The sequence below is a fragment of the Micromys minutus genome (assembly GCF_963924665.1).
Source record: "Micromys minutus genome assembly, chromosome: 1".
In the NCBI taxonomy this organism is placed as follows: domain Eukaryota; kingdom Metazoa; phylum Chordata; class Mammalia; order Rodentia; family Muridae; genus Micromys; species Micromys minutus.
The window spans coordinates 66,287,065-66,313,001 of NC_137969.1; the positions used below are offsets into that span (position 1 = coordinate 66,287,065).

General features: G+C 35.5%; 1 protein-coding gene across 1 annotated transcript in view; it reads left to right on the plus strand.

The window, feature by feature from the left end:
* The window catches only part of CEP170 (centrosomal protein 170), an 80,889-nt gene that overhangs the window by 29,475 nt on the left and 25,477 nt on the right, over positions 1-25,937 (plus strand). The window contains exons 5-12 of the mRNA XM_080918938.1: positions 1,174-1,232; positions 1,317-1,476; positions 3,437-3,571; positions 7,430-7,906; positions 13,390-13,547; positions 13,734-14,027; positions 21,886-22,035; positions 24,623-24,743. Of these exons, the coding sequence (XP_080775064.1) occupies positions 1,174-1,232; positions 1,317-1,476; positions 3,437-3,571; positions 7,430-7,906; positions 13,390-13,547; positions 13,734-14,027; positions 21,886-22,035; positions 24,623-24,743 (1,554 nt within the window). The remainder of the gene's footprint in view (positions 1-1,173; positions 1,233-1,316; positions 1,477-3,436; positions 3,572-7,429; positions 7,907-13,389; positions 13,548-13,733; positions 14,028-21,885; positions 22,036-24,622; positions 24,744-25,937) is intronic.

The window sequence follows — 25,937 nt, forward strand, 5'->3', positions numbered from 1 at the left end:
TCTGTTCATAAGTTTACTGCTCTCTCTCTCTCTCTCTCTCTCTCTCTCTCTCTCTCTCTCTCTCTCACACACACACACACACACACACACACACACACACACCATGCTGGTTACAATTGTCTACCCTTGAAGTGATTGAGGAGTGCTTTGAATTAGTAAAGGCTGGTAGAATTTAGTACCTAATTTTAAAATTGCTTTCATTGTAAGGTTAAATAATGCTAGGAAACAGCCTCTAGAGGAGGATTGGTCTTTAATAAGAAGCCTCGTTGTTTTGGCATAATAATGAAAGCATTCATTATATCTAAGCATTTGTTCTCATGTGTATAGAATCATTGTTTGAAAATGTAATATGACCTTATTTTGGTACATAGAGGGAAAGGGGTGGTGTGGTTACATATGAACCCTAATTATAGCATTCATTTTCTTTGTACTTGCAAAATCCACCTCATTTTTATCAAAGTTCATGAAAACCTGAAAAATCCCTTCAGGATTTGTTGTGGGGTATTGACTCATGAGACATTTTTAGTGTCTTTTGTGACTAGGTATCTATAATTTTCTTCATTTTTGTCCTGTCATATTGTTGCTTATGAAAATAAAAAAAATGTGTTCTAATTATTTGAAGTATTGCCTAAGATTGTAAATATTTATTAGATTTTAAGGTTCATATTTATTAATGACAAATATATTTTAAGCATTTTTGTTATTAAAGGAAATATTCCAGGGTCAGACTGCATTTCAGGTACTCTGTGAGCTGCCAGGAGAATCTCAAATTTAGAGCAGACCTTTTCTATCAAAAAAAACTTGGTTATGTCTGGGGATGTGTCAGCTGTAGTGTACATACCTAGCATATGCAGGTTCTGGGTTAATCCCAGTACTATACATGTAGATGATAAAAACATGGCAGTTCTGTTAGTTACTCTTGAAATAGGACGATTTCTAAATAATATTTGAGGACCTTTTTGTATTTATTCATCTTATTTTTAATTAATTTTATTTATTTACATTCTGAATATTGCTTCTCTACCAGTCCTCTGTCAGGTGTTCTTTACCCCACTCCCTCTCCCCTTTGCTGCTGAGAGAGTGCTCCCCCAGCCATCCCCTTTTTCTGGAGCATCAAGTTATAAGCATAGTGACCAGGATTTTGGAGTTGTGTTCTTCCTTAGCTCTGTTTACATACAAATCTCTTCACTGTAGTGCGAGGAGAAATGAGGGTCCCTGAAGAAGCTCTTAAGGTAAGAGTTTATCCCTGTTGCCAGCCTATTGCTAGAATTGACTTCTTTCATGGAAGCTTCACTTTTATTTTAAATGTTTTGTAGCATGAGAAGTTTACCATTCAGCTTCAATTGTCCCAGAAGTCTTCAGAATCAGAATTACCAAAATCAGCAAGTGCCAAAGGCACAGACTCAAAAGTGGAGGCTGCTGCAGAGGTGCAGCCCAGAGCCACAGAAGCACTGAAATCTGAAGAGAAACCTGTGGGTGAGTGGTCTGCACGGTCCAGAGAATGATCTCCAGTGGCCATGTCTGTGTCTCTACGGAGGGAGGGAGAGGAGAGGAAGCAAGAGCACAGCGTTACGTTGGTACCTACAGACTGACTGTGCAAGCACCCAGTGCGACGTCCCAGCAGAAGAGGCTAACTGTCCCTTGGGGGGAGGAGCTTCCAAGCAAAAACGACCACAACTAAAATATAGAAAGGTAGTATTATGTAATAGGCTGCTCACAACGTCCAGCAGTAATTGACTGGGAAACTGAGGCAGTTAGCCACAGTCCTTGTTTGAACTGTCCCCGGTGGCCCAGATGCCCAGAGCCAAGTTTCCAGCTACTCTCTTTTTCTGCAGACATGTGCATATCAATGGATAAAGAATAATAATCTCTGTGAAAATAGTCTGTCTTTTAGGTGTCCTCAAGGACACACATTGTACTTTTGCGTTGTTTTGTTTTTCTCTTCTCTCCCTGACATACAGTCACGGAGGCTAACCCATCCCCAGACCTTGGAGGACACTTTGAGACAAACATGCTTGGGGTCTAACATGAATTAGCTTCATACTGAGCTCCAACAACACACAATAGTTTGTCAATACAAACACAATAATAGTTGTCAATATGAAATATATTACAATGCTGTAACTCCTTTGGAAATTTTTGAATTTATATTCGTCTTAAATTATATTTTTTTTGTTTTCATGCAGCTATCTACATGCATAAAAATAATAAATAGTGACTAATTCCAGAGTACATTTTAATGTAACCATTTTACCCTAGAAAACATTGACAACTATGTCTATGTGTGCCCCATATCTTAAATATTTAAGGAAAGTAGTTTTAATATCTGAAGAAAATAATAGTTTAAAGCTGTAGCTTATTACTTTATACTATATATTTCTCTGAATTATAAATGAAATAAAAGGGAAATTTTTTTAAAAATTATTACTTTATTTTATGTATATGAGCACTCTATTTGCATATGCACCTGCATGCTGGAAGAGGGCATCAGATCCCAGTATAGATGTTTATGAGCCACCATGTGGCTGCTGGGAATTGAACTGAGGACCTCTAGAAGAGTAGTCAGTGCTCTTAACCTCTGAGTCATCCCTCCAGCCTGTAAAATGGAAATTTTTAATAATACTGCATCATCCATCTATCAACTAATGCTGACAGTGTTATTACAAAGATGTTTTACATACATAATCCCTTTAAGTAACAAGTAACAGTAGATGTAAATAATACATATGCTGAAACTAAAGGTTTGCTAATATTGAGGAAGCACAAATTAGTTAATGTCTAATACCTGTGTCATTTCTCTCGCCAAAATTTGCTTTAGTTTCACCTTTTATACATTTAGACTTAATGACATATCTTTTTTTTAAAGATTTATTTATTTTTATTTCACATATATGAGTACTCTGAAGCTGTCGTCAGACACACCGGAAGAGGGAATCATCTCATTACAGATGGTTGTGAGCCACCATGTGGTTGCTGGGAATTGAACTCAGGACCTTAGGAAGAACAGCCAGTGCTCTTAACCACTGAGACATCTCTCCAGTCCCTTAATGACATTTTTATTGTCCCTAATCAGACTGTTTTTATTATTTCCTTGGTAATTACTGTGTATTTTCAACAAAATTTTTCTACCTAAGACACTTCTGCCTATTTACTAAATGATCACTTTTTTACAGTTACAGATCTCAGTTATATATCAGAGAGCCTTCTAACACATAACAAAAGCTCTTGTCACACATAGTAAGTTGCTGTACTTAGTCATTGCCAGTGTGCATTCAGTTACTCATGTCCAGTTCTGCTTAAGTTCATGCTCAAATGCTACATTACTGAAACCAGAGTAGTTTTAGTCAACTAAGGAAATTTAGCATCACATAAAATATATTTTCTTGTTTCTTCTGCTTTAAAAAGGTTTTGTTTTTTTTCTCTTTTAACTTTTTAGATGTTTCTGCTATGCCCCGAGGCACTCCACTATACGGGCAGCCGTCATGGTGGGGAGATGATGAGGTGGATGAAAAAAGAGCTTTCAAGGCCAATGGCAAGCCTGAGGAAAAAAGTCATGAACCTACGACTTCAGGTAAAAATACCTCAATGGCTTTGCATCTGATTCATATTGGACAAGTATTTATAGACTAAACAAAAGTCACTGTACTCTGAAAAATTATCTATTCCTTAACTTCATTCTTAAAATGGATTTGCTCTTTTAGTGTATTATGAGTCTCACATAAAATACTAAGTACAATGTGTATATAATACAAAATCTAAGTGAATTAATTTATAAAAGTAGGTACATGAGTTACATGTTTTTACTTAATTCATTCTCTTATAATCATTGTAAAATTAAAAAAAAAAAAACTGTTACATTCAGAAATATGATCCAAAGTTAAAAGTTTTTTAAAGGCCCAGCATGCTCATTTTACTGAGATAAGATAGCAATGTGATTCAGAGTTCAACAACCAAGGTCAGAACCAGCTATGGTTTAGATTCTTACATTAATAACTGAGGAACATGTTCTGATTTTCAGGATAAATGGAGATATCGTCACAAAGTTGTTGAAAAGACGTCAGAGCTGAAGGACAGAGCAGCCAGTGTGTTTAGTAACAGCAGATAAAGATCCAAAACTGGAGGAAGTACAGGCACAAAGGGTCAGTCTGGAAGACACGTGTGACTCTGAGGCAGAGACAACCCCCATAGAACTCTTTCAAGTTTGCTTTGACTTTATTTACACAAAGTAATTGGGTCAGTTTTTCTTAGCTGGAGAATTGTGAACATTCTGTCTTTTGACATAGTCTGCTTAAACCAGCATACAAGTCTAAAAAACCTGTCACCAACAATAGGTCCTATGATGCTAAACATTGCAAATAACTCTTCTTCACAGCTCTCTTGTTTTGTCCCCAGTGGTTTTTCTTTCTATTATTTAATCTGCCTTCCTGTCCTGTTAAGGACAGAACTGCTACCTGGTCCTGAGTAGGAAAGGAATGTACTGGCCTCATACCTGGTTCCTCTCCAGGTTGTGCAGTGCCACAGACAGGATTGTGAGCTAGTCTTGCGTTCTCTGTTGGTGTCCACAGTGCTTACACACAGATGCAGTTACCCTCACATTCACAGCCGCTTTCACCAGCATTCAAAGTCATACCGTTTTTAATCAGACCAGCAGAAAAGGGCAAAAGTTCCCAAAAATCTTCAACTCATCTCTTATTAGCTTCTCACAGATTCAAAAGGTCACTTGCTGTTCTCACCAATCTCTGGCAATGCATATGAGATTATCAGTGTAAAACCCTTGCTCCCCTCTAAGTGTGGTGTGGACTTATTTGTCCCGAGGGCATATGGGCAGTGTCACAGGAACGTGATACTAGAAACTGTTGAAGTTCTTTTAGGATGGAGTTTCTTAGAAAGGAGAAATGGGAAAAGGATAACAGAAGTTAATTAAGAATGTCTGCTTTATTTTTCATATTTTTCTCTCCATTTTATGTATTACCTACTTTTGTGTGTTTCTTTACACTGGTAAGTCATAATTTAACTTTTAAGTTCAAGCTTCAACTTCATTGCTGTAAACTTTACTTAGCAAATATGAACTAACTTTTGGTTCACAAGCAAGTACAGTGACTTTGTTTTGCCTGCCAAGTAGAATTTGAATTTTTTGATCCCTGATACACCTTTCATCTCATTATTACAGTTTCAGTATTATCTCCCTTTGTACCTCCATAAACTGTGCTTAATTCCTGCCTTCTCTTCTCCCAGTATTTATGGTGTAAATTACTAAATGATACTATACTGCAAATATGTAATACTGTTTCATTCACTATTTTTGTGTAAATCTTGACTGAACTCTAAATTTCTTACTTCAAGTTCCATATATTCTAACTTCATTTTGTACTAGAGCTAATTACCTGATATGGGGAAGTAGGGATATAACCAACTGGATGGGTTAGAAAACACAGATCAATTTAACTATTACAGTATTTTGAAAATAATTACATGGAACTGGAAATTAAGGAAGCCATTAAGAATGTATTATTTTCCCTCACCCAATTTTAAAAGTCTGAGGTACATAACTTGTAAAATCCAGTGGCACATGCATATGACTGGGAAAGTAGAGGCCTGACAAAGATGGGCTGGCATTCGGCCTGCTTACTTTGTTCATCTCTTGCGCATGCTTTGTGTCATTTCCTCAAGGCACAAGCAGTTACGGTTAACTTTTGTGTATTTTATAGATAAAAGAATTGAAAAGTTAAAATTATGTGATAAGTCATTATGGAATGTAATATCTATATCACTTCCTTCTCAGAGAAAGTTAAGAACAATGTTAAGTTTTCCCTTTATCACAGAGAACAGTGATGCCTTAGAGTGGTGTCTCCAGAGCCGAGCCTCTCAGGCTCTGAATACTGAGTGGCACTGGGATCCTGTGCTTGCAAGGCAATTATCTTGATTTTCCTCTTCTCTGTGCTTGCTATAATAATTTCTCTGAGGTACCTTTACTTTTTATTGATAAACCCAATGGAGGTTATTTTAAAAAGAATAATTTTTACTTTGTGTATTTCTATTCTTAAATATGCTCAACCTTTTGTGTACATTTTTGACAATATGAACATGGCTATTGTGATTATTACTATTTTAGTAATGGAGCCTCATAGCCTCTATTTTGTATATCTTATATCTTCTATACTACACACCACATACTTAAGACAGGACTATTGTGCTCTAATCATTCATTCTGTAACATGAATGATTTTTTATAATTTCATATCTAATATATGATAATGACATCAATTATAGTGCCTAATGAATTGTGCAGTGATGTCATATTTTGAAGATATTTCAGGAGACTAAATACTTTGTATAATTAAAACATGATTGAAAACAGCCCAGTTTGCCTGTATTACCTTTTCTCCCCAATAAATTGTAATTGATTTACTATGAATTTTCTTAAAATAAAGTTGATATTTGAGCCTTAGGGAAATTTACTTTACTTTAATTGTTTTATGATTGTAGGCTATCTTGGTGATAGATAGTCTTTTATTTTCTCAACCAAAGGGTAGCTTATTCTTCACCTTTCTTGTACTTCTGCACTTCCTAACACCTGTTTAAGAACATCTTCTCAACGCCTATGCAGTGTCTTAAGCAGTGGAGGAACTGTATCTGTGTGCTCCCGTAGCCTCTCCTTGTTGGTTATTCAGCTTTCGCCCATGTCCTTTGGGCGTTCGTGCACATGCTGTCTTCAGAGATGGAAACTACAGTTCTCCCAGACTTCCTGGCTGAAAACAGGATTTTCTGCTTTTGCATTGTTTCTTTCATACTGCTGCTTGGATGGCCATGCTGCAAGCAAGCCACATATTTTATCACTAAGCACTTTTACCTAATAATGTGTGTCATCTCCCAAGCTTCCATAATGTCAGTTTTGTCCTAGAGTGGGGTCTTTGAACATTACAATTAAGACTGGTAAGTGGAATTATTAATTCCAGAGCATTGCTTATGTATTTATTTCATTTCTCCATCTTCACTTGACTACCCTTTCACTATTATAGCCCTACATTTATTCTCAAACGGTTCAAATAGCCCATTCTAGTGACTTGTTTAATTCATGCTTTTTCTGTCAAATTGTGTGTGTGTATCTATACATGTGTGTTTGTACAGAACATCTCCATGTCTCCATCCATTCTTTAATCTCACCTTGATGATTTTCCTGCTTTGCCTTATTTTATTTTATTTTATTTATTTATTTTGGCATTGCTCTGTTCACCTTTCATCTCCTGGTGGTATTGGATTATAGTAAGACCTTTTCATGTCTGTGACTTCTGACTGTCATACAAGTGCAGTTGTTTTCATCCAGACTGCTCTCTATCTTCTGATTCTCAGAACAGGAATGGTCTTTACCAATGATCCTCATGCTACAGGCTCCCAAATATTTTGAATTCTCTCTCCTTTTTCTCATTAGGGTGCAGCATAGATGCCAAGCACATGGAGGAACAATCTGCAGCTGCAAGTGAAGAAGCACTTTTTCCTTTCTGTAGGGAACCAAGTTATTTTGAAATTCCCACAAAAGAATTCCAGCAGCCATCACAAATAGCAGAGAGCACTATTCATGAGATTCCAACAAAAGACACACCAAGTTCTCATACAGCAGGTGCAGGGCATGCTTCATTTACCATTGAGTTCGATGACAGCACGCCAGGAAAAGTAACTATTAGAGACCATGTGACAAAATTCACTTCTGACCAGCGCCACAAGTCAAAGAAGGCCTCTTCAGGAACTCAAGACTTGCCAGGAATTCAGACAGGAATGATGGCACCAGAAAATAAAGTAGCTGACTGGCTAGCACAAAACAACCCTCCTCAAATGGTGTGGGAAAGAACAGAGGAGGACTCCAAGAGCATCAAAAGTGATGTTCCTGTGTACTTGAAAAGGTTGAAAGGTAAAGTGACCTTCAGAGATTCCTGTTGTGTCATAAGTTACCAGACAGACTACTGTTACTTATACAGTGGAAAAAATCTTTTTCAAAATTTACGTTTAATTGTAAAGCTCAAAAGCAAACCACACTGTTCATGTTCAGATTTTTTATTCATATTAGCCTTTCTTTATTTTCTTGCCAAAACCACATTGGTTTGGAGATGGCGGGTTGCTTATGTTGTTTAATATTTTTACCTTCAAAAATACAAAATCTATTAGTTATACAAAACAGAATTTTTCATAAAATAATCTCCATCACTTTCTTGATTTAAAGAAAGGATATGTATAGTTCCCTTTCTCTGTATCATGCTTTCAATATATTATCATATCAAGGTTCTGAAAACAAAATTAAGCTACTTAGTATGGACTAAAAGTTCTGTTTACACCAGAAAGTCACATTACTGATGGAGTGCTTCTAATTGTAAGCTGTTTGCAGAAGCTTCTCACAAAGCAGATGCTTTCAGTTTAGATATGTTTACTAGGTATTTAAAATTCTAATGTTAATTTTGTGTTATCAGTTGTAATTTGATGTTCATTCTGGACACTAAATTATATAGTAAAATTAGCTATTATATATACTTTATTCAACAATTGGTTACAGTCATTTGCATGAATATTGATTTTAACAACTTTCTTCCCACTGGTTTTGTGAATTGAATTTATTTTGGAATTTGTGTTTTCTATCTTGTGTTTTAATATGCTATCGATAGGGAATAGTTTTGAACAAGCAATTGTGAATTTGACAGTTCTGTGGATTTTTTTTAAGGTTTATTTATTTATGTATTTATGTGAGTACACTGTAGCTGTCTTCAGACATACCAGAAGAGGGCATCAGATCCCATTACAGATGGTTGTGAGCCACCACGTGGTTGCTGGGATTTGAACTCAGGACCTCTGGAAGAGCAGTCAGTGCTCTTAACCATGGAGCCATCTCTCCAGCCCCAGTTCTGTGGCTTTTATGGGTAGAAGGTTAATTCTATTTTAAAGACTGCTTTTTGGTGTCAGAGAACATGTAGCCTATTTTGTTCCTTAAACTTAATCTGGGACTTAAGTATGTATTATCTAGTGACTTTATTGTTAATGACAGGACTGACTCTGGGTTTAATTATAGTGAACAGCAGTCAACTGGCAGACAACAATTGAATTCTGATTGTGATATATTTACTCCTTCTAGATAATATCTTATCATAATTGAGTCATACACATGCAGAGGTTAAAGATAATATATATAAAATGACTATTAATGTAAATTTGATGATAAATAGTGATAAGCTAGTAGTATATCAGAGGTAGTATATGCCTTGCAAGAGTCTTCCTAAAACTCATACACTGAATAGATGAAGGATGAATTGAAAAGATCCTTTAGGAAGATACCATTTAAAAAAATCCTTGTTGAGGGGCTGGACAGGTAGCTTAGTAATTAGGACCCAGGTTTAATTTTCAGCACCCACACCAGCCATAAAGAGGGCATCCAGTGTCCTCTTGTGACTTCTTCAGAGACCAGGTACTCACAGGGTGAACTTACATGCATGCAGGCAAAACACTCATCTACATAAAATAAAATAATACTTAGAAAAATCTTTGAAAATTCTTTATAACACTGTAATTGTTACTGTTTTCTGTATTAACAATTAGTCCTTTTTTAATATTTTTTTTGTTGTTGTTGGATATATTTTATTTACATTTCAAATGTTATTCCCTTTCATGGTTTTCCTCCATAAACTCCCTATTCTTTCCCCCTCCCCCTGCTTCTATGAGGGTCCCACCTCCTCCCACCTCCTCATCCTGAAATTCTCCTACACTGGGGAAATTGAGTCTTGGCAAGACCAAGGACTTTTCTTCCCATTGATGCCCAACAAGGCCATCCTCTGCTATATGTGCAGCTGGAGCCATGGATCCATTCATTTGTACTCTTTGGATAGTAGCTCTGGTTGGTTGTTATTGTTTTTCTTATGGGATTGCAAACCCCTTTAGCTCCTTCAATCCCTTCTCTAACTCCTCCATTGGGGACCCCGTTCTCAGTTCAGTGGTTGGCTGTGAGCATCTGCCTCTGTATCTGTCATGATTTGACAGAGCCTCTCAGGGGACAGCTATATTAGGATCCTGTCAGCATGTATTTCTTGGCATCAGCAATATTGTCTGGGTTTGGTGGCTGTATATGGGTTGAATCTCCAGGTGGGACAGTCTCTAGATGGCCTTTGCTTCAGTCTCTGCTTCAAACTTTGTCTTCATATTTTCTCCTGTGGATATTTTTGTTCCCCCATCTGAGAAGGACTGGAGCATCTGTACTTTGGTCTTTCTTCTTCTTGAGCTTCATGTTGTCTGAATTTTAACAATTATTCTTAAGCCATCCTCTGAGTATATTCTCTGCTCTTTACCAGGACCTATGTGAGCCTAACTAAAAGCAGAATCATTAATACCATACGAACATTGTCTTTTGCCAAAATTTATCACTATTAACCTTAAATTCTTCTTTCATATTTGACATTAGCCTATTATGGAAGCCATCCAAGAAAACCCCTTCATAGCAATAACTCATTTTGTATCCCAAATAGAACCATGTTATTTATTTCTTCATACTTACTTACAAATGACATTTCACTTTCTTCAAAATTCAGAGGTGCTATCGATAGGTAACAGTTTTCCACTAGCTTATGAAAGGGATACATTTAGATTGTGAATAAATTGAGGTAGATAGTAGTTAGTAACAATTTATTAAAACTTGGACTTTTAGCAACTATGAAAGTCAAATGATAGGAGATAGAAATAGGTAGGTAGGAAGGTAAGTAGGTAGGTCGGTAGAGAGAGAGAGAGAGAGAGAGAGAGAGAGAGAGAGAGAGAGAAAGAGAAAGAGAAAGAGAAATAGATAGATGCCTTGCTCCTACAAGAGTAAAGTGCACGCGCTTTGGGACAGTGAGGAAAATAATGTTCACAAAGCCCATACACTTTCACCCTTTAGGAGAGTTGCAGCTTCCTTTACACCCTCTTCTCACAAAGTACAGCCAAGCTAATCTCAGGGATAGTAAGTAAACATCTGTATTTAGGCAGAGGGGTTAAGAAGCACATTGAGCATTTCCTCATGGTTGTTTTTGCTGAGCAGAAACATAAGATTGCAACTCTGACCTAATAATGCCTTACCTCTTCACCTGTGTGATACACAGAATTACTAGGACTAGTAATTTTATGAGAAGTAAAATGACTGATCTCCAACTGATTAGTAACAGGAAAGATCCAAAGCTGGTTTTCATTAAGAATTCTGGATGTAAGTTTATTTGGTCTTACTGTACAGGGAATATTAGAGATTATTCTTTTGGACCTTAACAAACTGAATTCCTATTCAGTTTATCCAACACAGTATGTTTTAAACAGTGCTATGATGTGTATCTAAACTAGTAGTTACAATCTCAGTTTTTTATATATACTGCCCATGATTTCTAAATTACCAGTGGCAGAGACTCCACTAATTAAACACATTGTTTTCTTTTCATAGTACTTTTTGTTTAGTAAGTAATTCGAAGAGTTTTTCCATTCATCACATTAGATTTTTCTGTTAATCTGTCACTTTGAATCTGCCTTATTTTTACCATAGTAGTGCCCTGCTTCTCTTCCCTTGTCAAGATGTCATTCAGTTGTACTGTTCCATTGTTTGTCCTTTTCTGTTATGTACTACACTTCATAGGTAGTTCTCTTGTGTTCTTTTCACCAGTTGGTAGCTTCCACATTTACCAGGAACAAGCTCATACACTTTATAAATCCTTTCCCCTAGTCATACATCTCATTCTGTCATATACAGCAAACCTTTTCTTTCTCATTGTTCTCTTGTTAACAGATGTTCACTTTAGAGCTGATAGCCTAGGAATGTTTCAAAATCAGACTATTTCTATAAGATTAGGAAATCAGATTGTTTCTGGAAGATTAGGTTCTGTTGCTGTATATTTCAATGTATTAGATTTATTTATAACTTTGAAAGGATTTTTAATTCTTGATTGGTGATTCCATCTAAACCATGTTGCCATAGTTAGGGTTTTACTACTGTGAACAGACACCATGACCAAGGCAGCTCTTAAAAAGGACAACATCTAATTGGGGCTGGTTTACAGCAGAGGTCGAGTCTGTTATCATCAAGGTGGGAGCATGGCAGTGTCTAGGCAGGCATGGTGCAGGAGGAGCTGAGAGCTCTCCCTCTTAATCTGAAGGCAGCTAGAAAACTGGCTCCCATGTGGTTATAGTAAGTTCTCAAAGCTCACCAGCACAGTGACATACTTCCTCCAACATGCCCATACCTCCTTCAACAATGCCACACCTCCTAAAAGTGCCACTCCCTTGGCCAAACATATTCAAATGACCACACTTGCCTAGAGTAACTCTTATTCTGATTCAGAAAAATCTTTGTTGGGAGGCCAGAGTTCCAAATGCCTTAATATCAGACATGATGACCTATGATGGAAGGGTGTCATAGAAATCTTTGTACTTGGTAAGATGTCAGCATCATTTAACTCTTTGAAGTCACTAGAGTTTAAAAAAATCTGTGCTGAGAAAACATTTGTAAAGATTGGTTGTTGTTAATAGAAGCTAGAAATTTCAATCTTTTTATTAAAAGGTGTGCTGAACTTTTAAAATTATTGAATATCACAATTTAGATATACTTCATTTTAATGACATTCATGTTCTGTTTAATAATGTATTTCAGTTATACCAGCCTTTTTAAATATTCCTTTTATTTGTTGAGATGATTATTTGCCCATTTTCTTTTCTCCATACAAACCCTCCCATAAACCCTTCTCACTCTCTTTCAAATTATTGCTCATTTTTCTCATTAATTGTTCTTACATACATAATTCCTAAGTATATAAGCAATCTGCTGTGTCTATATAATCTTGCTTGTTTGTACATTTTTAGGCAGGGCTGACCATTTGTTATTGGATAATAAATTGGTGTGTTCTTCCTTGGGGAAGACTGTTTTTCCTTGGCATCTCTTAGTTGCCTCTAGTTTTTTGAGTAGGGTTGAAACCTGTTGACTCTTAATGTTAGAGTCAGGTCTTTGTTTATTTGGTTTGTTTTTGGTTTGTTTGTATGTTTGCTTGTTAACAAAGGTTTACCATTGAGAGGCAGAATTAGTATGTGTTAATGTTAGAAGTACAGTTATGATAGGTGATGGAACACTGCTTATTCTTTTAAGGGATTGATGAATCTTCTATAAAGTTGAGATTTAGAGAAGGAAAAGTAATAACTCAGTTGTTTATAAAGGGCCTCACTATCGGTTGGTTAAATATAATTGTAACTGTTGCATTTGAGGGCAGTATGCAGAACCTACTATGCTAAAGAACATACAACTTTGTCTTAGGAAGGGGAAGGATATCAAAAGAAATGGCACTTTTGTCTGTGTTTCTGATTTTCTACATGGAACTCTTTTTCTTCTCTACTATATCATGTCTTTCTTGTGTCCAGGAAACAAACATGACGATGGTACACAGAGTGATTCAGAGAACGCTGGAGTGCACAGGCGCTGTAGCAAGCGTGCAACTCTGGAAGAACACTTACGGCGCCATCACTCAGAGCAGAAAAAGAAGGTCCAGTCCACTGAAAAGCATCAAGACCAGGCTGCTGTAAGTCAAACTGCTTTTATGATTGCATTCTTTGATGAAGATCATTCCAGAAAGAGAAGGTCATATTCTTTTACTCAAAGTTCAGGAATCTTATGTCAGGAAACTACTTTCTCAACACCACATACAAAACTTGAAAAAGCAAAATCTCCATCAGCAGATGCCAAAGTGGTTTCTTTGTCTTTACAGACTAGCTCTACGCATCACAGAGGGGGGCATGGTGTTCCACATGGGAAATTGTTAAAACAGAAATCAGAGGAGCCATCGGTGTCAATACCCTTCCTACAAACTGCATTATTAAGAAGTTCAGGGAGTCTTGGGCACAGACCAAGCCAGGAGATGGATATAATGTTAAAAAATCAAGCTACTTCTGCCTCTTCAGAAAAGGATAATGATGATGACCAAAGTGACAAGGGCACTTATACCATTGAGTTAGAGAATCCCAACAGTGAGGAGGTGGAAGCAAGAAAAATGATTGACAAGGTAAATAATTGAAATTTGAGTACAATGGTAGTTGTGGGGGGCTTTGGACTCTTGGACCTTGTTGGAGAACTGGTGTAAAATGTTCTCATGCAGTAGGTGGTGTTGGGACATTAGGACCTTGTTAGAAACTTAGAAGTCTAATAGCAAGAACAAATTGTTTTCTGCTATCATTTTTACTTATATTCTGAATTTTCCTGAATTTTAAGTCTTCTACACTTAAACTACCTGGGCCTTTTTAAGGTATATAAATTTCATTGGCTTTAAAACTAATGTCATTTTGTACTTATTTGTATTAAAACTGAACAAAGAAATAGATTTTTCTAGCTATTAACATGAATACAAATGTTAACTCATTTTCTACCAGCTTGGGGAGCAGGTGAAAGCATTTGCTGTGAAAAGCTTTACCCATATTCTCTTTGTTTCTCTTCACTACTGTCTGTGATGAAATCAGAACAAAATCAGGTTTTATATGTTTTGTTCATTTTAGTCAGGCGTAGCCCAGTCCTAATGATTTGTCTGTCTTTTAGATAGTTTTGATGTTACTGGTTTATTTACGTGCTCATTGTTGTATAATTTATAAAGCACTTTCCAGTTTGTTATGATAGAAAGTAGTAGACTTTTGATTGAGCTATTTATTTTACCACCTGGAAAATGTCAGCCTAAGTTTGACTAAACATTAATCTCTTATTTAAATTCTTGTTACTCAAAATATGCTCATGAGTGAACAACATTGATATCACTTAAGTGGCTAGTACAGACATACTGAATCAGAGTCTGTGTTAAAAACAAGATAAATATGTGGTTCATATGTACATTAACATTTAGAATATTCTAATTTCAAGAATGGTCCATCAGAGAATGACCAAAATCTAATCCTCTAGGATGCAGGCAAAAAATAATATGACTGTTTCACCTTTTAATTCTCAATGTATTCTTTTTATTTTAGTATTTGTAATGCACTCACTGGTATACATGTATAATTTGTAAGCATAAGTGTATAGAGTCTAATTATCCTACAGTTATAGTGGCATAATACCTAACTTTTAGAGACCTGTTAGTCTGGGAATAAGTGGCATGTGTAAATAGTACTTTTACTCATGTGAAAAAAAAAGTATGGGCTTTTAAAAGCCTTCAACAGTTCACTCCATGGTTGATTAATATCTTTTTATTAAAATCTTATTTTATGTATGTGTATATATATATATATATATATATATATATATATATATATATATTCAGATATTAAAAACATGGCTGTTTACAAGCATCTGGAATTAAGTGTTTAAACTATATGTACTATCCTCTTAGGTTAAGTCAACCTTTTTAAGCTTAAGTGTCATTTATTTCAGAAATTAAGACTTTCTTTTAGGTTTAACAGGAATTCAAAAAATACATAGGAAGCTTGTCATGATGTTTGTCATATAGCTTATGAAAAAGATCTCTTAATTATTACTTTTTATATTAGTCATTTCTATATATGAGTCTCTACACAAAGTCTGGTGAACCCTGAAAAATTCTTTCAGCACTAAAGGGGTTAAATAAAAAGCCAAGGTGGAAATTACAGTACAAGGGACAAACCTGGCCTGGTCCAGTGTTCAAGGAAGAGGCCATTTGTACAGATAGGCCTACTTAGGAAAGTGATAAGCAGTGAGGCATTCACAGAATCTGAATTATTACATGAACCATTTTCATTCTCAGGGAGCCCTATAATAAATACTTCAGCACTTTCAGAATGGAGAAACCCAGGATTTTTGAGCAAGGACCATTAAAAAAGAATGGTATTATTCAACTGGATAGCTAATTCATCCATTCTTCATTTGTATAAACCAGAAAAAACTAAAACCAAGACTTCTTCAAAGAAAACAATAAGCATTCCATTGTCTTGTGACTACAACAGTAAGAGAGCTGGAGTTCTGGAGGTGTGGTCAAAGATAGAAGCCAAGTCAGGCCAGCTTAATATCAGGCTTTTCCAGAACAAACATGGAGAACTGGATTTAGACGTTTGAAGAAGATGAGTGATGAATGGATGGATGCAGAGGAGATAAAGGGCACATATGGCCACACTGAGGCCTAAGCAGTACATCCGAAGGACTAGAGGAATAGCCATGCTCAGTCATCTGTAGCTCCCTCTTTAAAGTTTGAGTATGTATGATAGAAGTTAGAGCAGCTGTTGTCCAACTAACTTCCATACAGTTTTATTTCCTTCCTTATTCCTTCGTTCATTGAAGTAATTTCATTGATAGTGTGCCAGATTTTGTATGAGGAAAAGATTATTCAAATTGAAAATACTGTGTATTCTTTGTCTCAAGAAGTACATGTTTAATGGGTTATATTTACAAATGAAGTTTTATGTTGGAAGCTTTGAAAAGTGTAATATGTTGAAGGAAATGTTATAGTAGCTTCGAAGAGGATGTCTCAGGTTAAAATCTCTTCATCAGAGAATTAGTTACTTAATTTAAGTAGTTAAAACTGTCTAAAAGGCTCTGTCACTATCATCTTACTGCATTTTATTGTTAAGTGTAATGATTGCTTTACTAGTTCTATGGTTTTGTCCTTATTTACCTAAGTTGGAAAGAACTATAAACTCCATGCCATAAGGAACTGTCCTCAATATTCTCAATGAGTACTAGATTTAGCTGACAACAGAGTTAATTTTGCAGCATATATAATTAACTCTGTGATAGAGATAGAAGAGTTTAAAAATATATCTAGGCCAGTCTTAATCAGAAAGTGAAGAGCAGGAGTAGCCAGATTAAGATATCAGTAAAGGAGAAAGAGGTTTAGGACCACAGTTATTTTTGTAGAGAGAGAACTTAAAAGTTAAGAAAGAAAACAAAGAATTTGAACTTTCTATTTAGAAAGAAACACGAATAAAAAGATAAAGTTATGTGGTACCTTATTTTAATAATCAAAGTAAAATTCCCATATCATAGAATTAAATATTTTAGCCATTGAGAATGTTCAGTTTAGTTAATATTCACCTATTAATTCCAGTACATGTTAAGCTGAAGAGGAATGATCAGTTAGTTGAAAGTCATCTCGGAAGTGTCTTGGAAGTTGTGATACATTTGTATATTGTGTGAAGGCGGTACTGTTTAATTCCAGAATGTTTAGATCACTCGAAAAAGAAATTGCACTGAAGTACGTCTTCTCCCACTGTTCTGACACCTTAGCAACAAACTGCTTTCTGTCTCTTTGCATTTACTTGGTCTGGATAGTTCATATGAACAGTCATTCTATATGTGGCCTTTAATGACTGGCTACTTTTATTGGTATATTGTCTTGAAGATTCATTTATGTTATGGCATGGAATGTCACTTCATTCTCTTATGCCACTGAATCATAAATCATTCTATTATAGAAACCTTTATCTATTCATCCATTGACAGATGTTGAGTTTGAGTCCATTTTTGACTATTGTAAACGATGCTGTGAACAAGAGTGTATCTGTGTTGGGGCTGGAGATGGGGCTCAGCTGTTTAGAGCACTGACTATTATTCCAAAGGACCCGGATTCAGTTCCTAGCACTGCATAGCAGCTCACAACTGTACCGCCAGTTCCAGGGAGCCAGCAGCCTCGTGCAGACATAATATGCAGGCAAAACACAATGTACATAAAATAAAAATGAAAAAGAAAAGGAAAGTGTATCTGTATGTATATGTGTAGTACAGTGAATGGTAAATAATCTCTCCTTACCTCTTTCTGAATTCTTGTAACAAATTTGTCTAAAGTTTAGATTTGAATGGTTAGCTACAAATATCAGAATCATAGAGTTAAACACTCATATTTATTCCATTGAATTTTAAGGTATTTATCTTTTTAAACATTGTTATATTTTCCTGGGAAGATACTATAAATTTAAAAAACAAAACTCCTTTTTAAAATCATCTTGAGTTATTTGACTCTATGCACTAGAGTTCAGCATAGTTCTTGAGTATTAAATGTTTTTTGAAAGGTGGGATTTGGTACTAGTGGTGTAACTTATAGAGACCCAGCTCATCTTACCCAGCAGGGCCTTGATCCTTGGGGAAAGATGTTCAGGTCTGCCATTGCCATTTTTATTTTGACACCTTCATAGGATTAAAATGTGAGTCTGTCACCATTTGTTAATTAATGTAAGCCTACAAAAGCTTGGTGTTAGCTTTCCCACGTCCACTAGGAGATGAATTCTAAGTTTAGTTGATTAGGACTTGTTTTAGTGTTAAAACTCATTAAATTAGAGATGCACTCTGCCAGTAAGCTATATCCACAGTCCAAAATATTTTTAATAAATTAAGTATTATTGCTATGAAATCATCATTTTGACTAAATGCCTATTGTCATAATTATGACATAGTTTTCTCCTTTCCCTCCTTGTACACTGGGCTCTGCCTCCTGCGACATTGAGCTGATCTCTTATATCTGATATTACTAAGTGTAATTTTGATCTGTGCACCTGTTTAGTAGGTGGGATATAACATCCATAAAACTTGACTCTGTTCTTTAAAATGAAGTACAACCAGTCCCCACCCCAACTATTACCATTTTGAATTGAAAGGTGTAAAACTTGAGTCATTGTAGTTTGGACTTTTAAATAATGATAATAACTTGGTAATGGAAAAAAATGAAAAGCAAAGGCTTTGTTTATGTTATATACACCAGTCTGTTAATATTTGAAGGGTTTGTTTTTTGTTTTTCTTTTTGCCAATTAAAATTGAGACTGGAATCTAAAAGTGTAGTCTGATATCCACGGGAGTTTGGTTTTTATAGTAAAGTGTCTGTGTGGTTTTTTAGATCTCATATGTGTGCATGTGCGTGTGTATTTATTAGACCTTTGTAGTAAAGAAGAAATAAGTCATACATACAGTACCTGGCCTAATTGCCTACATTAGTAAGTACCATGCCTCACTAACCAGTTGTTTAATTTGTTTAGAGTAACAACTGAACTATAAGTGGGAATTCTACAGTAAATATGTATGTACCTTTTCTGAGGTGAAGACTGAGAAGGTATTCAAAGAACCTGCAATAGTGTGGAGCAATTGCAGTGGTGAGGCAAGAGTACTGTCCTCTTTCCCCAACATTAGAATCTGTGGGAGAGATCACAGTGTGTCAGGTAGAGATGGCATCCACCCAGTTCAAGCATACAGTGGTAGGTAGCATGTGGATGTCACTCCTTTCCTTAGATAAATGAGTCTTCCCAGTGATCTGTCAGACCCTAAAGAGCTCTCTTTGCATGTGTCCTGGGAGAATTAGAAATAAGCTAGCAAACTGCAATGATTTTAGAAAAGAAGGAAACAGATTAGACAGATGTTTGTCTTTTTCCCTGTGGAAGGCCAACCTAAAGAAGTCCTGGCTAGATGAGGGAAGCAGATTTTGTTCTGAGCAACTTTGGAATTGTGATTGACATTGGATCAAAGGAGGGCAGGGAGAAAAGAAAATAAAGACTAACAAACTGCATGTACCTTTAGGTATTCATTATGATGATGACAGGTAAGTCACTTTTTATACAGGTGATAAATCAAATAAAATACATATGGATGAAATCTTCTAGTGACAGAGTCTAAAATCAAAGATGAAAAACCTTGCAAATTTGGTCTGAGTCTGAAGCACTTGAGTTCTAGACCATTATCAGATCACATGTCAGAGCGTGGTACTATAGAAATACAGAAAGGGTGCGTGCCTCAGTATACAGATAGTGTAACTGGCTGCACAGTTTCCACATGCAAGATGTCACATGTGAATGTCACACAGAGATGAATGCATTCTAGGCTAAACTAGACTATCAATTGTTACCTTAATTTTTTTCAGTAAGTTGTAAAAACTGGCCATGGTGGCTTATTTATCCTGTAATTACAACTCTTGTGAAGCTGAGGCAGGAGGAATGGGGTGAGTATGTAGGTCAGTCTGGATTACAGTTTGAGATGCTCAAAAATAATTAAATTAATTAAATTAAGTCATAAATGTAAAACCTAAAAGCTTTTGCCACACTGGAATTCTACCTGCCCTGTATGGGAAAGAAATAATTGTTAGTTCTCTAAAGATATATTATAGGTATGTTTCTGATAAGAGAATGTATAGAAAATTGCTAGGAGTACTATCTGTTACCTTCAGTTCCCACTAGAGCTGAAGTATTCAGGGTATTATTTGTTACCTTTTAAAAATACTAGTTTATTAACAAGGTAATACCCAAGTCATCTTTACTAGAAGTATTTTGAAAAGATTTACCATATTCCTTGTTGGAAACCCCTGTGAATATATTTTAAGAAGCCAAGCTTATATCTGATGCAATTAAATATCTCCATATCAGAAACTATAAATTGGCATGCCACAGTGATGTAAAATATAAGAAATTATATATGGTTATTTTTACCTTCAAATTTGAGTTAGATTTTTTTAATAATATAAAAGTAACAAAATTGAACCAGTAAATTTTAAGTAAACCATTTTGTAAAAGACACACACAAGCCACTTCAGCAGTGAGCATTGATTTTTTTTTTTTTTTATAAATCAAAGTACAGTCACAAGACACAGGTATACCTTCTTCGCTGTACTGCTGAAAGTGCTTAATTCACTCTGTTTAGCAAGAAGAAGCAAAGAAACTATATTTATTCCCATATATACCCTGGTTTTCATGTACTATTAAAGGTCTTATTTATCTTAAAATTAATAATGTGCAACCTGTACTTAAAGCAATGATAATTCTTACCAAAATCTTGGAGAAGGAAAAAAAAAAAAAAAAACTTGTCTCTAAATAAAATTAAGCAATAAAGCCATCTAGTGGTAAAACTTCCACATTTCACTGAATTTAGAGTTCTTTCCACTTTACTAATGTACATCTCAGAATTTATCAGATCACTTTATGACCATCAGTTTGTTTTTCTGTATGTTGGTGTAGCAAGAATGTCCAACTTAGAGCCTCTGTGCTACATATGTCCTAATATAGTTATGAATACTGCCCATATGTAAATGAGAAAAATCATGTCTCAGTGTGAAAAAGAGTTGGCACCACTGAAAGTGATCTTCCCTTGGAGAAAGTTTAGGTTCCAAAGCTTATTTCTTCAGATTGCTAGTTCAATGATGTAATAATCAATGTCTCATACACAGTAAGTGTATGAGTAAATTTGGGGACATTCATCCATTTAGTTGAAACAAGTTCAAACTGAATAGTAAAACCAAATGTTAAGGGTAATTTGTTATAGCCTGTTTGCAAGGTCTAATATCCAGGTCCCTTCATGTTCCAGAAAGTGACTAGCACTGGGGTCTTGCCTGATGGGAAAATAAATTCACTTGGCTATTGGTCTCTATGTTGAGCTTCTCAAAGTGCTGACTGTTGATAGTCACTTACTGATTGATAAAGTTGATCTATATGAACATGTATTTCAGACAAATTGTCATACAATAAATTTGTTTGGAATCTTAGGAAATTATAGTTATAAATGAAAGTTATCTATGTAAACAACCATTTTTAGTAAAAAAGCAAATAAAACGAGGCATGTGTTCTTTTCTAACGTGCTTCTCCAAAATGGAAACAAGAAACTAGCTGAAAACGTGCTGAAGTATTGTCTTGACTCTTTCCATGCTTTTAATGTTTAGGCTAGTCCTTTAAACAAATATAATATAGTATTTTGAATATTTAATTTTATCAACTGGAATATTTGCTAACTCTCAAAAAGGATAGTCACATATACAGCTGCTGGCTTCCTGTCCAGTCCAGCTGGGAGTCACCGTGTCAGTAAACAAGTTTCCCTTGTTTCTGAAATTGCTAGGTGAGGCTAATTTAGGATATTTTTATTTGCTCTTATTTTATTTTTGTTGATATTCACACACTAATCTGATACCCACATTTATTTTTCATTATAAAACAAATTTTTCCTTCTAGGTATTTGGAGTAGATGACAATCAGGATTATAATAGGCCTATTATCAATGAAAAGCATAAAAGTCTCATAAAAGATTGGGCTCTCAACTCTGCTGCAGTAGTAATGGAAGAAAGAAAGCCATTGAGTACACCTGGGTTTCATAACTCAGAGGTATGCAATTCTTTTATAGCATAAAATATAAGTTTTCATCATTTGGAAGTTATTAAATAATATATATATATATATCCCCTTGTGAAATGTTCAAAAATTTGGACTATTTTTTATTATTATTTTTCATGAAAACATAAAGCAATTTTGGTTTATTTTCTGTTTTTCATTATTCTTTCAATGTTAGTGAGGAAAATAATTACAATTCAGCAAACAATAAATTACATACCCACTTTGTAAGTAGCACAATGAGACAAAACAAGAAATATACCCTAGTGAAATTCTGTTGGGGTTGTGTGTTTGCAATGAGGAGACTGAGCAGGCAGTATGGTACCCTGGGTGAGGATGGCTTGATCACATAGCTATGACATTGGAATTTTATTTCAGACTATATAGAAGAAGGAAATATAAAGTACTTGGATAAGTTGGGAGTGTTACTTGTTCAGATAACAGTGGAAGGAAGCCTTCAAGCTGTTTTACAAAGGACAATGCAGTACTTAGAAATTAACTGGGATGGGATCTTAAATTTTGTCATTTGTGAAGCCAGAATTTGAACCTTGATTTTGAATATATTTGGTTTTAGTTTGAGGTGAGCACTGTTTGTGTGTGTGCATTGTGTGTGTGTATGTGTATACACGTGTGTTTGTTGCACATGTATGTGGGAGCCAGAGGAGCACATGCATATCTTCCTCTATTATTCTCTGCCTTATTCCTTTAGGACAAGGACTTTCAGTGGGCTGGCTAGCTGCTTGTCTCTACCATTGATGCTAATGTCACAGGCACACACAGTCATTACCAGCTTTTTATGTGGGTGCTGGGAATTTGAACTCAGGTTGTCAAGTGCTCTTAGTCACTGAGCCATCTCCCTAGCCTTTTTTTAAATTCATTATTTTACTCATTAGAGTAACTTTTTCTAAGGAAAAGAGTTAGTTATAGTGAGTAGTGAATAAATAAAATGTAAATAAAAGAATATCAAGTTATATAACATTACTATTTAATTTTATATTCCTACAAATGTTTTTAGAGACAGATAAATGATCCTTATGTTCACTGAATAGTGTTAAAATTATTCCCCTGTGGTTTGCTATTTTCTGAAAATTGTCAGAGTAATTACAGCTTTTTAGTGTTCTTTTTCTTAACCTTAGGGAAGTTTCATTCTAGTTTTTGTTTAATTTACTCACTGAAAACAGGTGACATTAATAATGATATCAGGCAGTGTGTTAGTATTTTGGTAAGTCCAGGGAAAGGTTTTTGTAAATTACTTTGGATATACTTCTTCTCTTCCTCAGTCTATGTCAGGTAAAATTCATATAGTTGCAGTAAGTTCCTGTCTTTGTAACCATTATACAACAGGCTGTTAGAACAAAGAATGACATGCCATAAGTATACAGTAGTGAAGCCACTGTTGTGAATGCTGTTTGCAGAATGCCAGATCATCTTGCACTGCCTTAGGTGCTCAGAGTTGTGTACAGGTCTTGGAAGACCTTGTGGGAGTCCAAGAAGTCAGCTTCTTTGGCGTCCAGTTTGTCTATATGCATCATTCTCTACATCTGACAATGTTAATCTATTCTTGATACCATACAGTATATTATCTACGTGGATCATTACTTTATCAGTATTTAGCATCAGCCTGGTCATAATTAAAACAGTAACTTCTTTTCAAAAGTAAGCTATGTTTTTAAAAGTTCAAAATGAACTTCTCATAGTTTTACATTTTCTAGTTGGCATTCCAGTTTGGGTGTGAATGGCTGCCTGAGTTAAGTTTTGGGTGAGAAGTGTCTTTGTTTTTTACAGTACTAGAGATTGAACCAGGCCTTCTGCATGCTAAGCAAGTGCTCTAACACAGAACTGTATATCCTCAGATTCCCTTTCTTTACTTCACTAGGTTTCACAAGCTGGTCCAACCTCTGATTACAGCTTGAGATAGATAATTTTTATATAACCTTCAGCTTAACAGATGCTAGAGTATGTCCATGAGTTAAGTAAGGGACACATACACTTCACTAGAAGCGTTCAAAAGACATGTGCCTTAAAGACAGGTCTAAACATAGATAGGCCTGGGGTCAGATTGGCTGTAGCAAATTTATAGAGTAAGTTATTTTCAGCTTAAATAGCATAGAAATATCAGGCTTTTGGGTTCTTGAAATCTACTAAAATATAACCTAGCATATTTGATAATTCTTGAGACCCTGAAGCCAGTCTGATTTCATAAGAGTAGAGGACTAACAAGTAACTTTACTAACCCTTTAGGCTCTCTCCCTTTTAATGGAGTAACACTGATTCCACTGGGCTAGCTGCAAAGCTGTGATGTGTGTCTGTACTCCTCTGGCAAACCAGTAAATATTGTACCTGGCACTATATTAGTGTGTAAGAAGCACAGGAAATTGTCCACTACATTCATAACAATAATAAAATCTGGTTGAAAGGAGCAGCTAGTCTTTATTTTAGACATGAAGAATCAGTGCATCACAGCAAGCTGAGCTGGAGACATGGCTTCTGTGTCACATAATGTGACTGAATGAAGTTCTCTCTCATGAAAGTCAGCATTGGCAGGGTTGTTGCATTCTCTCGTTCTGTTTTTCTCCTTTAGGAAGCCATATCTTCATCTGGAAGCAAGCGTTGGGTTTCACAATGGGCTAGTTTGGCTGCTAATCATACAAGGCATGATCCAGAAGAAAGGTTAATGGAACTGTCTGCAACTATAGAAAGTGGTAATTTCTTTTTCCTCCTGCATTTCTTACCTTTTCTCTCCTTTTTAAACAATGGGTCATGCATATTTAAAAAAATAAAACAAGCTAAACTTAATATAGTAAGAAGTAAATTAAACTTAAAATAAGTAAACTGAGGACCTTATTGTATATGTTATACAAGATGCTGTGCCACCTAACCCCAAGTCCTTGTTCTTAAAAATCTTTGGTGTGGTTCATAAATTGAACCTTCCAAAGACAAAAGGATACCTACTAAGATTTAGTATCTCATTTTCAGACACTCCTTTTTATTGTAAATTTTTGCTGTTCAAGTATAATCTTAAAATTTCAAAAATTACCTTTCTTGATCTGCCAACATTAGAAAAACATATAACTATCATTATAGTGTAATCATAAAGATAAGGTGATAATTTACACATGAGCTATATATGTGAATTTATATTATAAATTAAGGTGTCAGATATTGACTTAATTATTTTTATACATTTATAAGTAATAATGTCACCTTGTACTGCATAAGTATATGGTATTCTAAATTATCAGTTTATACTTAAACTTTTACAATTAAATTTACACATTTTAAATGCAAAAACAGTTAAAGACTCACATATGATCACCTCATAAAAAATTCTTTTAAATATGACCAATGTTTTTGTGTCTTTGTCTTGTCACTTCAAAAGTATTTACTTTCACATTGGGATCTGATAAGTTGAGAAAAAAAAGGAGTAATAATAATAATAAGCTGCCATCATATACCAGAAAATTATGGCTTGAAAGTCCCTGGGTTTATAAGATTATGACAAGTCCTATTACTTTTTACTGTTTTCACATTTTTTAAATTGATATGGATTGTCTTAGGGTTTTACTGCTGTGAACAGACACCATGACTGATGTAACTCTTACAAGGACAACATTTAATTGGGACTGACTTACAGGTTCTGAGGTTCAGCCCATTATCGTCAGGCCGGGAGCATAGCAGTGTCCAGGCAGGCATGGTGCAGGAGGGGCTGAGAGTTCTACATCTCCATCTGAAGGCTGCTAGCAGAATACTGACTTCCACGCAGTTATGACTAGGGTATTAAAGCCCACACCCACAATGACACACCTACTCCGACAAGGTCACACTCCTAATAGTGCCACTTCCTAGCTTAAGCATATATAAACCATTACATGGATCTTTTTTTTTAATGCCTTGCT